This window comes from Phoxinus phoxinus (assembly GCF_949152265.1).
Source record: "Phoxinus phoxinus genome assembly, chromosome: 4".
Classification (NCBI taxonomy): Eukaryota; Metazoa; Chordata; class Actinopteri; order Cypriniformes; family Leuciscidae; genus Phoxinus; species Phoxinus phoxinus.
Genome location: NC_136879.1, coordinates 33,284,814 through 33,301,181, shown reverse-complemented (window position 1 = coordinate 33,301,181; position 16,368 = coordinate 33,284,814). Strand labels below are relative to the sequence as shown.

Genomic DNA, 16,368 nt, shown 5'->3' with positions numbered 1-16,368 from the left:
AAAATAATTACCTTTTGAAATGGACAAATAAATAGACATATTACAACTGTTTATATAGGTCATGTTTCAAACACATTTCAAATCGACAAATAAGTAGATATTTTATTTTTAAACTGTTTATTTAATGAATCAGAAAAAGTCGTTTGTAAATGTTTTTTTTATTTCTAAATGTTGCATTAATTATCAATTTATTTATTGTTATTGAACTACAGTTTTTTTTAAACATTAATTATATAAACATTTTTAAATATGTCAGTTTATTTGTCAGCTTGAGAACATTTTTTACATTTATATTTTTAAATTAATACACTGATACATTGATTCATTGATTCGTGTCGAATTAAATATGATGTCTAAAAAGATAATCAAGGTCTATAGTTATGTTAATAGCATTGTGCAGATCAAAACAAGATGAGCACATTTTAGTCAGCACTCAAATTCATATTATACTTATGCAAATGTTCTGTGCTCTGGTTTATAGTGCCCAAAGATGGCAATCGGACGACACCTGGAGGAGAGCACAAAATCCCACCTAACCATGATGTGTAATCTGGTGGGACGGCAGCGACAGGAAATCATGGAGCTGAGACGTGAAATGGAGGAGCTGTCGGTGAGTCACGACGGCGTTCTCATCTGGAAGCTGACCGACTACTCGCGCAAGCTGCAGGAGGCCAAACTCCGCAACAACCACGAGTTCTTCAGTCCGCCCTTCTACACGCACCGCTACGGCTACAAGCTGCAGGTGTCCGCGTTCCTGAACGGCAACGGCAGCGGAGAGGGCTCGCATCTCTCCATCTACATCCGCGTGCTTCCCGGCGAGTACGACAACCTGCTGGAATGGCCCTTCTCCTACAAGGTGACCTTCTCCATTTTGGACCAGAGCGACCCGTCGCTCTCCAAACCTCAGCATATCACGGAGACCTTCAACCCTGATCCCAACTGGAAGAACTTCCAGAAACCGTGCAGCAGCCGGAACTCGCTGGACGAGAGCACGCTGGGTTTCGGCTACCCCAAGTTCATCTCGCACGACGAGATCAAGAAGAGGAACTACATCCGTGACAACTCCATCTTCCTCAAAGCTTCCATAGAGATCCCACAAAAAATCATGGCCTGAGGACGTTTTGTCTTGACGTACGTCTTTATGGACCCTTCTTCCTCTCAGAAACTCTACCGAAAGACTCGGAGCTCGTCTATCTGGTTATTTGGCTGGTTTTGAGGTATCTACGTGTAGAAGTGTTTCGCAAAAGCATCACTTTAAAACGTTTTGGATTTGCTTTCTAACACTCTCTTCCTCAATTTACAGCAACGCCTTTGGACATTCAGTAGTGCCTAGAACATTTATTTTAATTTAAATGTTATTTTTATGTCATTTCTCTCGCAAATGTCAAGTGAACGATTGAAGCGGACTGTGAAAGGCTATTCGTAACCTTTGCTTGTTGAGAATGTTCTTCGGAGGCGAGGCAACGGAGCTCTGCGACACGGTGGCAGGCATTCGGCGTACACACACTAACCCTCTTTTTACCTTTTTGTGTACACACTTTCGCCCAGCACCGGTCCTTGATGAGAAACTCAAAAAAGCGTTGATTTCCTGTTTAACTCGTTTTAAGTAAACTAACAACAGCTGTGAACTAAATGTAGCTTAACTCGCTCTAGCGGTTCGAGACTTCGATACAACGGTGCATAGTAGTATTTGATGATACGTTATGTTTTTTCAATACTATATAACATTTGGGACAGATTCAGAGGTGCTAAAGCATGGTGGCAAGCTTTTTTTCGTTATTGTACAGTGGAAAAACGACACATTTTTCAAGCTCATGCACTCCGGTTCGGATCGAAAGCCATGCGAGAGATTGTTTACATTCAGTCTGTGGGTGTTTGTGAGGGTTGCATTCACAGGTCACATGATCTAAGACGTGGACCAGTTTTTTGTACTGTATACCTGTATTCTTAACCAGCGTGTGAGGGCTTGTTGCGTTGCGGCGGGCAGACGAGCAAAAGGAACCAAATTTTTTTAATATGTGAAGAAAAAAAAATGTGAGCAACCTGTTGCGTTTGTGTCATAAACAGAGGGGGATTTCGAATGTGAACTCTGGACTCGCATGCTCAGTTGACTCTTTCTGTTCTTTGTTTTACTCTGTCGGACGCTGGCAGATGATGAATAGAAAGGTGCGGGCACTCGCAACGGCCGCCCAAAAGCGCGTCGAGTGCGAGGGCGTCATATTCGAGTGGCGCTGGTAGCCATGGTTACCCGTGCCTGTTAAAGCAGCATGTGAACGAGAGGAGAGTTCTTCCATGTGCCTGAGGAAGATGAGCCTTGTGCAATATGGCTGCCATTGCTCCATACAGACCAGTGGAGGACTTTGTTGATACTTATTATATATTATATGTGAATACTAATAAAAAAAAACATGCAAAAAGCACATTCTTCTTCATATTTAATCTCGCTATGATACCAGCTAATATTTTGCAATGATTTTGAGAAAACCTGGGAGAAAAAAACAAAAACAAAAGACATTTTTGCTAAGATTCTGTATTTTACAAAGTACTTCAGATGTTTTCTACAACTCTTTTTGACGATGAGTTTCGGGGGCTGTACGTTGACGTTTTATGGACCCTTTTTATGTTTCACCTCTGTGGCATTTTCTCTGTCATTTTGTTTTGTCTGGTTTGGATTTTGCATATTATGTCTGTATTATTTCCTCTTGAAGAAGTATTTATTTTAAAGCGCCGTGACATAAGCTTGACAAGAAATGGTGCAGATGTTTTTATATGTTGATTTGATGATTGCTTGTCAAATATCACTTGAAATAAAACAATGTCTACAAGGTCTGTTCTGATCAGGTTTCGTCTCTTAAATGTTGCTGGAAAACTCTGTTTGTCTCACGTGACAGTCGGCATCTCAAAGTTGACATGGCCCGCAGTCGCAAATGTTTACCAATCCCTCGGGAGCCGCACACAAGACCAGCAACACAAAGCTTTTGTAGAAGAAAAAGTTTTTTTTTTTGCCGTTCACACTTGCTAAATCTGATCGTATTTCAGTCGGATATGAGCAAAAATTGGATTTGGACTGACTGTCTGAACTAGGCCAAATAACTTTAGAAACTTTCCATAAGCCTCGTTCAGACTGTCAGTCCAAATCCAATTTAGTCTATGTGCATATCTGATTGAAATACGATCAGATTTAGTGTGAACGGCCAAAAAGCACGTGACACGATCTATTTAAAAAAAAAAAAAATTACAAATCCGTTTTGAGTTATATTCTTATGTGGTATGAAATCCTATTCAAATCACATTTCTGGTAATCTGTTTCAGTCTGACTGATCTGAACGGATTTCGCGTGGTTTATGTGACTTTCTCACGCCAATTAGCCTAAGTAAAACGTAAACATGTCAAACGTTGTTATAGGAAACATGCTGAAAGTCGCTGTAGAAACAAGGTTGTGTTGTTTCAAAGTGGCGGTTGGGCAAAAAATTACAATAAAATGGAGACATGTTGAATTTTTTGAGACCAGCGGAGACAACCGCATTGAATAAAGCCACACATACCAGCCTCCTATACAGTTCTGCCGCTGTCTCGAAGACGTTGTAGTCCATCGCGGCGTCTACATTGTCATGTTGTAAATAAGACAACATCTGTATTGCAAACCCCTCCATGTTGCTGTTGTTGTTTTGGGCGTATGCCTACCAACTTTGCCATAGAAACCAATGCAGATATTCCTAAAAACAAAAGGGTAACATTTGAACAGGTGCGATACACAGTGTGGACACAATAATTGAGATCAGATTCCAATCAGATACACAAATAATCTGATTTGGACTGACAGTGTGAACATACGGTAAGCTCCAATAAAATTATGTAGTACAGCCAAAGTTCCCACGTTTGGGTTTGGGAATAACAGAGAGTTGGGTCTGGAAATGTTATAAAAGGGAAACTTCTATTGTGAACATGCATTGTATTGTTGCTCTTAGCTCTGAAATATTGCATCAGCTGCTCCTTTGGAGTGCAATCTCTATGAAACGATTCAGAAAAACTTAATTCAGTCATCACAAACCACTGGAAATGCATTGGTGAAAAGGTGTGGAAACCCTTAAAGGTCTTTACAGAGACAGTTTGGCTGAAATGGCTCACAATGTCACAGCTTTTATTTTATTCACTCCATTTGCAAGCAGTCATGACGAGTGCCAAGTCTGTACAGGTTTTTTTTATTTTTTATTGCTTTGTTTTAACAATAAGTGAAAGGGGCTGTATCTCATTACTACCCTCACATGTGCTGATCTCCCCCAGAGATGAAGGGGAGGAAGTGAAGCAGACACGTGCTCAACTTTGATGTCGTGCCAGAGGTTTTCTCTGGACTCTGAACGGGTGTATGGGAGTTTTTGGAGAAACGAAGGCATATAAAGGCTTCTCACAAGTCCCCCATGAGAGAAGCTGTGCAGTTAAGACAGGCCATCCCTGAAACAGGCTTTAAAAACTTTGTGTTGAGACCTAAACGTTGGTTTGAAATTTGTGGAAGGGTCATGTATACACTATCATTCAAAAAGTTTGGGGTCAGTAAGATTTTTTTAAAGATATATTAATACTTTTATTCAGCAAATAAATTGATCAAAATTGACAGTAAGGACATTCATAATGTTACAAAAGATTTCTATTTCAAATAAATTCCTATTCATCAAATATCAATCTCAGTTTCCTCAAAAATATTACCCTGATAATATAAGAAATGTTTCTTGAGCAGCAAATCTGCAAATTAGAATGATTTCTGAAGGATCATGTGACACTGAAGACTGGAGGAATGATGCTGAAAATAGCTTTGCATCACATTCAAATTAGACTTTGAAATATATTAAATGTAATACTTCACAATATAACAGTTTTTACTTTTATTTTTAATCAAATAAAAGAATGTTTTCAAAAACATTTTTCAAAATATTACCAAACCCAAGATTTTGAACCGTCCAGGTCATATTTTGCCAGCAGAATCTGAAACAAACATTTAGAAATTAATGGGGATCATAATGAATCAATTAGGATCAAATGAGAATCCACATTGAGAACGATAGAAATTATATACAGTATATTAAATAAAAATCCTATAAAAATCCACGTAAAATAAAATAACCAGATACATTACAGTAATAAGATCTTGAGTGAAAATGTGTTTTTTAATTAAAATAATGTCACAATAGAAAAATTCTTAATGGTCTTGAAAAATATGTAATTTCTTTATTAAATGTTTTATACTTATTCATATTTATGATTATTTTGTTTATATATAGTATATAATATCAGATAAAAAATGTGCATAAAATTCTAATTTCACTGTGAAAGGTGACTTGTTAAGAAACTGGAACTCTTTTTAAAAAGTTATATTTTTGAAATGTGGATGTGAAGGTAGTAGACTAGACGGATTTCAGAAAAATGGCCTTCTATAAGAAGTGAGGAGCATTTATGGGTACAAGTCGGGAACCGGCCTACCTTACATATTTCAAGGGTGCTGAGTCCAAAAAAACTGGTACCCAAGCGAAATTTTGAGTTTTTTACCTTCTAATTTGCATATCAAAATGGCCGCCAAATTGCCTATCTTGCTCAGTCGTTGGACCATTTTCCCCTAGTTTTTTTGTAAGTAGGCAATCAAGATGAGGAAATTAAGTTTCTAGATCGATAGTCAAGGGTCAGAGCAAAGATATAATGGAGGCTCACTGCCTTTTTTATGTATATATATGCAAAATACCAACTTTTAAGGTGAAATTAAGCATTATTTGTGTAATTTTTTAAGGCCGACATAAATATTCAATCAATATCACTCTTAAATGTTCCCAGTGTAAATATGATATGTGATGTATTCCGTATTACATAATAACTAAGAAAAACCACCATTGCAAGTTGTCTGAGATTAATTTTTTTTAATGCAAATTAAGCATTTGTTCTCTAAATTCTAAGACGGGAAAAACCCAGGTGAATAGTCTCTCTGTCACTCACATGCACGCGTGCGCAGGCCGCATACACACACCCCTCCCCCTCCGTGCACGCCGCGTCTCCATGAGAATGAGTGATCAACGTTGAAAGCAAGTTCGCAAAAGGTTGGTATCTCGTGAACACCTTTACACAATCACACATTAAAAACTGGTATATCGACCCGAGAAGCGATTAACTTTTAGAAAGTTAACTAGTCGCAAGTTTAAGGTAAGATGCACTTGGGCTGTCGATGTCAAAACACTAGCCTATAGCCTAAGCTGTGATTCAAATATTAAATAATGTTATGTTATAACACATTACTGTTGTGTAAATACACTGTTGATGCACAACAGTGTATTTACAACAGTAAACAGTACAACAGGGGAAAACCTCTGTTCCACAAGACATTGAAGCCAAAAATGATCATTAATTTTGAATTAATGTAAAACGCGTTGTGGCAGCATGCAGACATAGGCAAGACGGCCTGCGTGCCTATTGGCTGTCCTGCGGCAACTGCAGCAGCCTATCGAGAGAGGCCGATCGTGACGTCAGATCCAAAGGGGGGGCTTCGCGCCCACTACGTCACGTCCCGCCGAAACGGGCGTGGCCTAGGCCTATAAATACAGCTCGATGGGCTGATATAATCTGGTTTTTCATCGCCGAAGTGAACCAGAGCGTGTTGCAGGCACGGCAAAGATACGCAGTACTCGTTCCCTCTTCTAGAGAGAACCGAGGTTACGTTAGTAACCGAGTACGTTCTCTTACGAGAGGTTCTCTCATACTGCGCAATATCTTATGCTACGGGGAACACAGTGTAAAACGCTGTGCGTGCTGGGATCCAACACCAAAGTCCCAAGGGCAGGTGCCTGGGGCTCATATAGTGCATAATCACCAGGGACTCACAGAGAGTCTGAGAAGAGAGGCTGGAAGCATCATTCCCCAATAAGTAGCATCCTAAGGGAGCTAATCACATCAACAGTGTTCCACACAGTCAGGGTGAAAATGTTCGGTCTTAACTGGGTAACAGTATGGGTCTTACTCAATGCCCATGGAGTTATTTTATCGATCAGTGAGCGGTGCTCAAGCAGTTTCAGTATTATGAGCCGAAGCAACGGGGCAGACAGTACTGATTTTTAGACCGAAAGTAGTTTAGCCTGCAAGGCGGGAACCTCTAGGTTATAAAACCTTATAAATGTATACGGGGAGGCCCAGCCTGCCGCCATACAGATATCCTGCAAGGTAATCCCGCTAGACCACGCCCACGACGAGGCCATGCCTCTAGTGGAGTGCGCTCTGACACCCAAAGGACACTGCAAGCCTTTAGAAGTGTAGGCCAGTGCTATGGCTTCAACTATCCACCTGGATAGGCTTTGTTTCGATGCGGCTAGTCCCTTAGAACGTCCGCTGAACGAAACGAAGAGCTGCTCAGTCTGTGAGCAGACACGAGCGAGACACATAAGCTCTTAATGCCCTGACTGGGCAAAGGAAGCTTGCGTCCTTTTCCTCGTTGTAAACCGGCAGGGCAGACAGGGAAATATCCTGAGCCCTGAACGGTGTGTTGAGGGATTTAGGCACGTAACCGTGTCTTGGTTTGAGTGTTTCAAATGTTTCATGTCCAATAAATGGATTGGCTCGAACGGGGCACCTTTCATTGCTTCCAAAACCGTAGAAAGGTCCCACATGGAGACTGAAGGGGGTCTGGGAGGGTTCAGCCTCTTGGCTTCCTTAAGGAAGCGGATGACCAGATCGTTCCTCCCTAGTGACTGGCCAGTCGCTGGTTTAGTAAACGCTGCTATGGCCGCCACATAAACCTTGAGTGTGGATGGAGTTCTGCCCTTATCCAGTAGCTCTTGAAGGAAGGAGAGAACTTCCATAACCCCACAGTCTGGGGGTGAAAAGCCTCGAGCTCTGCACCAGCCAGAAAACACAGACCATTTTGAGGAATAGAGTCGTCTAGTAGATGGGGCTCTAGCCTGCGTGATCGGGTTTAAAACTCCCTCCGGGAGGTTAGCGGGTACCCGTTGATGGCCCACACATGTAGGGACCAAAGCTCTGGGTGAGGATGCCAGATCGAGCCCTTGGCCTGAGAGAGGAGGTCTTTCCTCATCGGTATTGGCCATGGGGCAGTGCTTGTCAGCTGCATCAAAACTGGGAACCAAGCCTGGTTTTTCCAGAGCGGAGCCACAAGTAGCACTGAAAATCCGTTTTCCCTGATTCGTTCCAATACCTGAGGCAGGAGCGAGATGGGGGGAAAAGCATAGAGTGGGCAGCGGGGCCAGGCGTGGGCCAGCGCATCCCTGCTCTTGGAGAAAAACTTCGGACAGTGAGCGGGACGCAAACAGGTCTACCTGCGCTCTGCCGAATGTCTCCCACAGCAGTAGCCCCGTCTGCGGGTGCAGAGACCATTCTCCTGCTGGAACATTGTTTCTGGACAGTCTGTCTGGTCCCAAATTCAGGTGACCAGGCACATGTGCTGCTCTCAATGAGCGCAGATTGTGCTGAGCCCAGACCAGGAGGCGTTCCGTCAGCCTGTAAAGGTTTCGGGACCTGACGCCACCCTGGCGATTTATATAGGCCACCACTGACATGTTGTCCGAGCGGACCAAGACGTGGTAGTCCTTTATCTGAGGACAAAAGCACCTCAGCGCGTTGTCGACTGCCATCATTTCCTAGACAGTTAATGTGTAGAAGCTTCTCCCGTTCTGACCACTGGCCAAAGAACGGTCTGCCCTCGAGCACCACTCCCCATCCCGAGGTGGAGGCGTCCGTGGACACCACCTTCACACTCAAGGAAGTCCCCAGGTTTACACCTGACTGATACCAGTTGATTGTTCTCCAAGGTTTCAGAGCTGAGACGCATTTCTGATTGACCGTGAGGCGAAACAGACCAGAGGCCCATGCCCGAGGTGGTACTCGCGCTTTTAGCCATAACTGCAGCGGGCGCATGCGAAGCAGACCCAACTGGAGTACTGATGATGCTGACGTGACGCTATTTGTATTTGGAAATACACGTCCTTCAGATCTATTCACATAAACCAGTCCTCTTGGCAAATCTGTGCGAGGATTTTCCTGGTTATGAGCATTCTGAACTGGCGTTTCACAAGCACTTTGTTCAGCTGTCTTAGATCTAGAATGGGTCTGAGAACCCTGTCTTTTTTCGGTACCAGAAAATATCTGCTGTATAGACCCCCTTCGCTCTGAGCTTGAGATAAAAGCTCTATGGCCCCTTTGCTCAATAGTTTCGCCATTTCGGCTCGAAGCAGATGAGCTACTTCGTTTTTTACCGTATTTTCGACCCGCGCCGTGTAATGGCGGGGACGTCGAGCGAACTGCAGCGAGTAGCCTCTTTTTATAATGTTCAGCACCCATTATGATACCTCGGGAAGCTTTGCCCACGCATTTGCGTGAATAGCTTGGGGTAGACACTGTTGAGTGTCTACATACACTGTTGAGTACAAATACACCAAAAGTACATCGTAGAAAGTCTGGAAAATGCACCATCAATTGCTCAGCAACCTCGGAATTGGTGATCTCACGGAGGAGACTCAAAGATCTTCAGAGGCTTTTGTCTGCAGAATATATGATGTGCATAAAACAGACTCTGTTGATGCAGCAAGGTATATACTTTTCTCCAGGACAGGTAAACCAGAAGCAATGCCGGCAACAAGCGATGCGATCTCTGTGATTTGGCGGGATCGTATATCATTTTTTCAATGTTTTTGTTTCATGCACGCCTTTTTTTCCATCTTTCGAGAAGAATGGAGGCTGCGTTGAAGTGATTTGATAGTGTTTTGGGTGCCGGGTCATATCGCTATACAACTACTATTCAATTTGCAGAAAGAGAAAGCTGAAAATTATCAGAAGAGCAAAAACAAAAAGAATGATTAGATGGAGATGAATGACATGTATAGCAGCATGCGGTAAGGAACATTCTTCTGTTTATGATATATCATACAGCTAGACCTGTAATAACGGCAAGACATTTCCTAGTGTAGCGTTGCGAGTAAAAAGGAATGGAGTGAGGGTTACCCCACTTTTAACAGAAACGGCAAAATATGATCGACTACGCCACCCCGGAAAACCAGGGAAATCGCCCTAATGGCACACAGGTTCGTTTGGTTGGATGGGTGAAAAGACAGAGTCATATAAGTAGAAAAGCTTTATTTTCTCCATAATTGTTGAATAAATATTTGGAAATTCACAGTTAAAAACTCTTACACTGGCATTAAAATATAAGGAACACCATCGATCAGAATCCACTCACATACATAACACTAAATTTAAAGAAACTCAACCAGGAGCAGAGGTATCTGGAGGTAAGGGCCGGCTGCCAATTTGGAAAATACCCCCCCAATAGTCCACTACAAATACCCAGCCACACACACACGTGAAGGTTAGATACCAGAAGACACAGCACTAGGTGTGAGCACACCACACAGATGGCAGTTTCGCCTTCACCCTCCAGAAACCCCCAGCTCCTGCAACAAAGAAAACAATAAGAAACACACAACGAACAAATACAGCTCAGGGAAGATAAGATGTCAAATACCTCAAGGATTCAAACCCTTGACCTAAAATTAGGACTCAAAATACCACATGAAACCAAAGTCCACTCGGTTTCAGTGATCAAAAATACAAAAAGAAATAAACAAAGAAATAAAACAAACAATTAATCATATAGATTTATAAATCAATGGAGTTCCATAGGCGGCAGCCAGAGAAGACAGCCCGCCCACACAGTCAGACGAGTCGCACAATACTTACAAGTAATGTACGTGCAACAGAAACATACGAAAAGTTACTATCCTGATGACGTTGAGGCAAAACAGCGACGCAGTCGCAATTATAAGCGATCCCAGTTCAGCATTGATACTCGATTCTCACGAATAGCCCAAGAGGCCGTCAATTATGCAGGGGGAGCCTGCCGAGCAGAAAGATAATGTTAAAAACAGAAGCAAATTATTAACACACAAAACTAAAATCTTACATACCACGGGGTGATCCCGGCGCGCAAACCGGTTCGCAGTCGCGCATCATATTGCAATACAGCAGCTCAGTCAGGAACACATGCTATCAATGACATGCTATCAATGCCACCAAAAACAAAACGTAAGTAACCAGCCACAATCAATTTATTCTTGTTATATAAAAAACGGCTACTAATACCTGCGAGGTGTGGGCAGCAAGCACACAGCAAACGAGGAAGCCAGCTTACAGTCCAAGCTTGCGGCAACCACGGATGACGTCACAAGGACAATACCAAGACGCATACCATGTAGCAACCACACCTCCCATATATCATACAAGAAAGGGGCGGGGGCTTAAACTAAGCACAGGTGAATGGAATCATCATAAGTGGTTTCAGTCACCCTGCTACATTCCACCCCCACATTATGAATCGTCGCCCCGACGATTAGTCCCGAGCCCCAAGAGACTCACCTCTGCTGTGGGACCTAGCAACCACCGAGGGAGACCCCCATTACTAGTCCTCTGGCCATGACGGCTATACAACGAGAAACGAGTGATACACAAGTTCTCTGCCATAACGGCTACACTACGGGAAACGAGAGATACTGGTTACAAGTACTCTTGCCATGACGGCTACCTAACGAGAAACGAGTGATACACAAGTTCTCTGCCATAACGGCTACACAACGGGAAACACGAGAGATACTGGTTAAAAATACTCTTGCCATGACGGCTACACAACGGGAAACACGAGAGATACTGGTTAAAAATACTCTTGCCATGACGACTACACAACGGGAAACAAGAGATACTCAAGTTCTCTGCCATAACGGCTACATGACGAGAAACACTGGTTACAAGTACTCTTGCCATGACGGCTACACAACGAGAAACGAGTGATACACAAGTTCTCTGCCATAACGGCTACATGACGAGAAACACGAGAGATACTGGTTACAAGTACTCTTGCCATGACGGCTACACAACGAGAAACGAGTGATACACAAGTTCTCTGCCATAACGGCTACACAACGGGAAACACGAGAGATACCGGTTACAAGTACTCTTGCCATGACGGCTACCTAACGAGAAACGAGTGATACACAAGTTCTCTGCCATAACGGCTACACAACGGGAAACACGAGAGATACTGGTTAAAAATACTCTTGCCATGACGGCTACACAACGAGAAACGAGTGATACACAAGTTCTCTGCCATAACGGCTACATGACGAGAAACACTGGTTACAAGTACTCTTGCCATGACGGCTACACAACGAGAAACGAGTGATACACAAGTTCTCTGCCATAACGGCTACATGACGAGAAACACGAGAGATACTGGTTACAAGTACTCTTGCCATGACGGCTACACAACGAGAAACGAGTGATACACAAGTTCTCTGCCATAATGGCTACACAACGGGAAACACGAGAGATACTGGTTAAAAATACTCTTGCCATGACGGCTACACAACGAGAAACGAGTGATACACAAGTTCTCTGCCATAACGGCTACATGACGAGAAACACTGGTTACAAGTACTCTTGCCATGACGGCTACACAACGAGAAACGAGTGATACACAAGTTCTCTGCCATAACGGCTACATGACGAGAAACACGAGAGATACTGGTTACAAGTACTCTTGCCATGACGGCTACACAACGAGAAACGAGTGATACACAAGTTCTCTGCCATAACGGCTACATGACGAGAAACACGAGAGATACTGGTTACAAGTACTCTTGCCATGACGGCTACACAACGAGAAACGAGTGATACACAAGTTCTCTGCCATAACGGCTACATGACGAGAAACACGAGAAATACTGGTTACAAGTACTTTATATGAATGAGAACAATCATAAAACTCTCGAAATGCAGAAATAATTTTATCTGGGTCCCCTTTGTTCCTTTTTCACCGTCGAACGGTGCCGAATCTTTTCCTCCATAATAATGCACTCACCAATCGGGGAAGCCAACTGACAGGGGAGATCCGGTTCACACCAGCTACGCCGCTGTTTTGCCTCAACAAAAAAAAAACACAAGATACCAACAAACACACAGAATTGTGCAAAAATCTATTTTTCTTTTTTTTTCTAAATATACATAACTACGTCCTCACCCAACACACCAAAATATGGAAACCCTGCCGACACTACGCCAAATGTAGCGTTGCGAGTATAAAGGAATGGAGGTAAGGGTCGGCTGCCAATTTGAAAACTACCCCCCCAATAGTCCACTACAAATACCCAGCCACACACACACGTGAAGGTTAGATACCAGAAGACACAGCACTAGGTGTGAGCACACCACACAGATGGCAGTTTCGCCTTCACCCTCCAGAAACCCCCAGCTCCTGCAACAAAGAAAACAATAAGAAACACACAACGAACAAATACAGCTCAGGGAAGATAAGATGTCAAATACCTCAAGGATTCAAACCCTTGACCTAAAATTAGGACTCAAAATACCACATGAAACCAAAGTCCACTCGGTTTCAGTGATCAAAAATACAAAAAGAAATAAACAAAGAAATAAAACAAACAATTAATCATATAGATTTATAAATCAATGGAGTTCCATAGGCGGCAGCCAGAGAAGACAGCCCGCCCACACAGTCAGACGAGTCGCACAATACTTACAAGTAATGTACGTGCAACAGAAACATACGAAAAGTTACTATCCTGATGACGTTGAGGCAAAACAGCGACGCAGTCGCAATTATAAGCGATCCCAGTTCAGCATTGATACTCGATTCTCACGAATAGCCCAAGAGGCCGTCAATTATGCAGGGGGAGCCTGCCGAGCAGAAAGATAATGTTAAAAACAGAAGCAAATTATTAACACACAAAACTAAAATCTTACATACCACGGGGTGATCCCGGCGCGCAAACCGGTTCGCAGTCGCGCATCATATTGCAATACAGCAGCTCAGTCAGGAACACATGCTATCAATGACATGCTATCAATGCCACCAAAAACAAAACGTAAGTAACCAGCCACAATCAATTTATTCTTGTTATATAAAAAACGGCTACTAATACCTGCGAGGTGTGGGCAGCAAGCACACAGCAAACGAGGAAGCCAGCTTACAGTCCAAGCTTGCGGCAACCACGGATGACGTCACAAGGACAATACCAAGACGCATACCATGTAGCAACCACACCTCCCATATATCATACAAGAAAGGGGCGGGGGCTTAAACTAAGCACAGGTGAATGGAATCATCATAAGTGGTTTCAGTCACCCTGCTACACTAGTAAAGCCTATTGACGTCATATCAGGGAGATAAGTCAGTAAATTTGAGTAAAATCACAGGCTTCGGTTATCCCGTGTGAATGCGCCACACGAAATTCAGATGTGTGGGGGTCATTTCTAAATCACACGTGGTCCTCAGATAGTACTAATCCCGTGCGAATAGGGCTTAAGAGTGATATTGATTGAATATTTATGTCGGCCTTAAAAAAATTACACAAATAATGCTTAATTTCAACTTAAAAGTTGGTATTTTGCATATATATATACATAAAAAAATTATTATATCCATTATATCTTTGCTCTGACCCTTGACTATCGATCTAGAAACTTAATTTCCTCATCTTGATTGCCTACTTACAAAAAAACTAGGGGAAAATGGTCCAACGACTGAGCAAGATAGGCAATTTGGCGGCCATTTTGATATGCAAATTAGAAGGTCAAAAACTCAAAATTTCGCTTGGGTACCAGTTTTTTTGGATTCAGAACCCTAGAAATATGTAAAGTAGGCCGGTTCCCGACTTGTACCCATAAATGCTCCTCACTTTCACTTTTTGGGTACATCCCATCTAGACTATAGGGGAATGTGCAAGCTTTGTGTTTTAGGAAATCATATTTACATATTTCATGAAAGTGTGGCTTTGAGAGTGTTCTGAGTAAGTTTCTCCAGCCGTATCGTTTTCCACAGTAATGCTGAACACAGAGTTATTTCAAGTTAACTGCAATAACCCAAAGCACTGATGGCCCCTAAGTTTCCTGGCACAGGGAGTTCAAACAGCAGCCCTGCGCTCATCTAGGGCAGAGTTCAGTGAAAATAGTAACATCTAATTACATATTAGCTCATACATGTTTCTCATTCGGAGTGGAACAGCACATGTGGCACAGAGCCTATAGACTGCTCAGCGCTCTTTCTGTGTGTCAATGATGCAATAAGTCAACAATAAAGCCTCTCTCTCTCTCAAATTCAAGGACTAAACTCTGTTTACGTTTTCCTATATGAGAGTCTCTGCAAGCTACACATCAGAAAATGTCAATGAGTGAAGTGTGCTAGCTTGAATGAGTCCCTTGAGCCCTGTGTGGAGAGAGATGGGATGTCTGATTTCTGACTCACTGTCAATGGGTATTTATAATAATGACAAATATTCGAAAGAATATTGAAAATAATAATTTAGCATATAAGCTAACAGCAGTGTGTTCTGAAAATCCTTTTCAAATAGTGTTTATTAATGGTAGATCAAAGAAATAAATAAAATATTAATTTGAGTAATTATTTTAGTAGCTTATTTGGAGACACCATGAGAAACATAGGAAGAAGAAAAAAACAAATAACTTATGCTTTTGTTTCACAGTGAAAATGGTTCCAAATATATTCTTATTTATTGCATAGCCTAACAAAAAGATACTTTGGTATTGGCTGTTCAATCAACGACTTGTGTCCGTTTTCTGCCCATTGTTTGTAGAAGCCATTTTTTTTCTCACAGTAAAAAATAAAAATGAAAAAGTGATTGTAAGATAAAGTTTAAAGGGAGAAATAAAGTCACATTGTAAGATATAAATGTTGCTATTGTTAACTATTTTGATATTGTAAACTATTAGGCCTAATTGCTTTATCAATTGAAATAAAGCTGAAATAAAATATAAATATTAGATGAAAAAGTTACAATAAATAAAAAAAAACTTGAAATGTTGTCATAGCAACTAACTGAAATAAAATAAGTTAGGTATATTTATACATAAATCCTTCTTCCATCGCGTTTTTTTTTTTTTGTCTTACCCTGATTAACTATGACAAGCAACCTGACAGGATGTTTTTCTTCTTCTTCCTGACAGCGCTTTTCGCGGGAAATACATAGCCTACGTCATTCGCCCGTGCATGTCTTATCATATCCGTGAATCTCGATTCTCGAACCTCCGGGGAATCACCTGTTTAAAAAACGAAAATAAAAGAAAACTAAAACTAGACAGAGCTCGTAGTAAAACAAGAATCAACATGGGCTTGGCTTTGGAAATGTTGTGAAAGTGACGCAGAGATGGTGTTTTTATCACTCAACAGGTGAGTAAGGTGTTTTATTGAACATATAAATGAGCTTTTTAACAGAGTTCAGTCAGTGTGAAGCAGTATCTATTGTGAAGGCTGTTGTTCTTTCTTTGTTATGGTTGTTGTGAGTTTATTTTCTTCCACAA

At 41.9% G+C, this 16,368-nt stretch overlaps 1 protein-coding gene across 2 annotated transcripts in view; it reads left to right on the top strand.

The window, feature by feature from the left end:
• The window catches only part of traf4a (tnf receptor-associated factor 4a), a 40,579-nt gene extending 37,746 nt beyond the window's left edge, over positions 1-2,833 (top strand). The window contains exon 7 of one of the 2 annotated variants that reach the window (XM_079611521.1): positions 482-2,833. In XM_079611521.1, the coding sequence (XP_079467647.1) occupies positions 482-1,114 (633 nt within the window). In that variant the 3' untranslated portion in view covers positions 1,115-2,833. The remainder of the gene's footprint in view (positions 1-481) is intronic. The other variant, XM_079611520.1, reaches the window with a different exon arrangement.
• Positions 2,834-16,368: the final 13,535 nt, after the last annotated feature.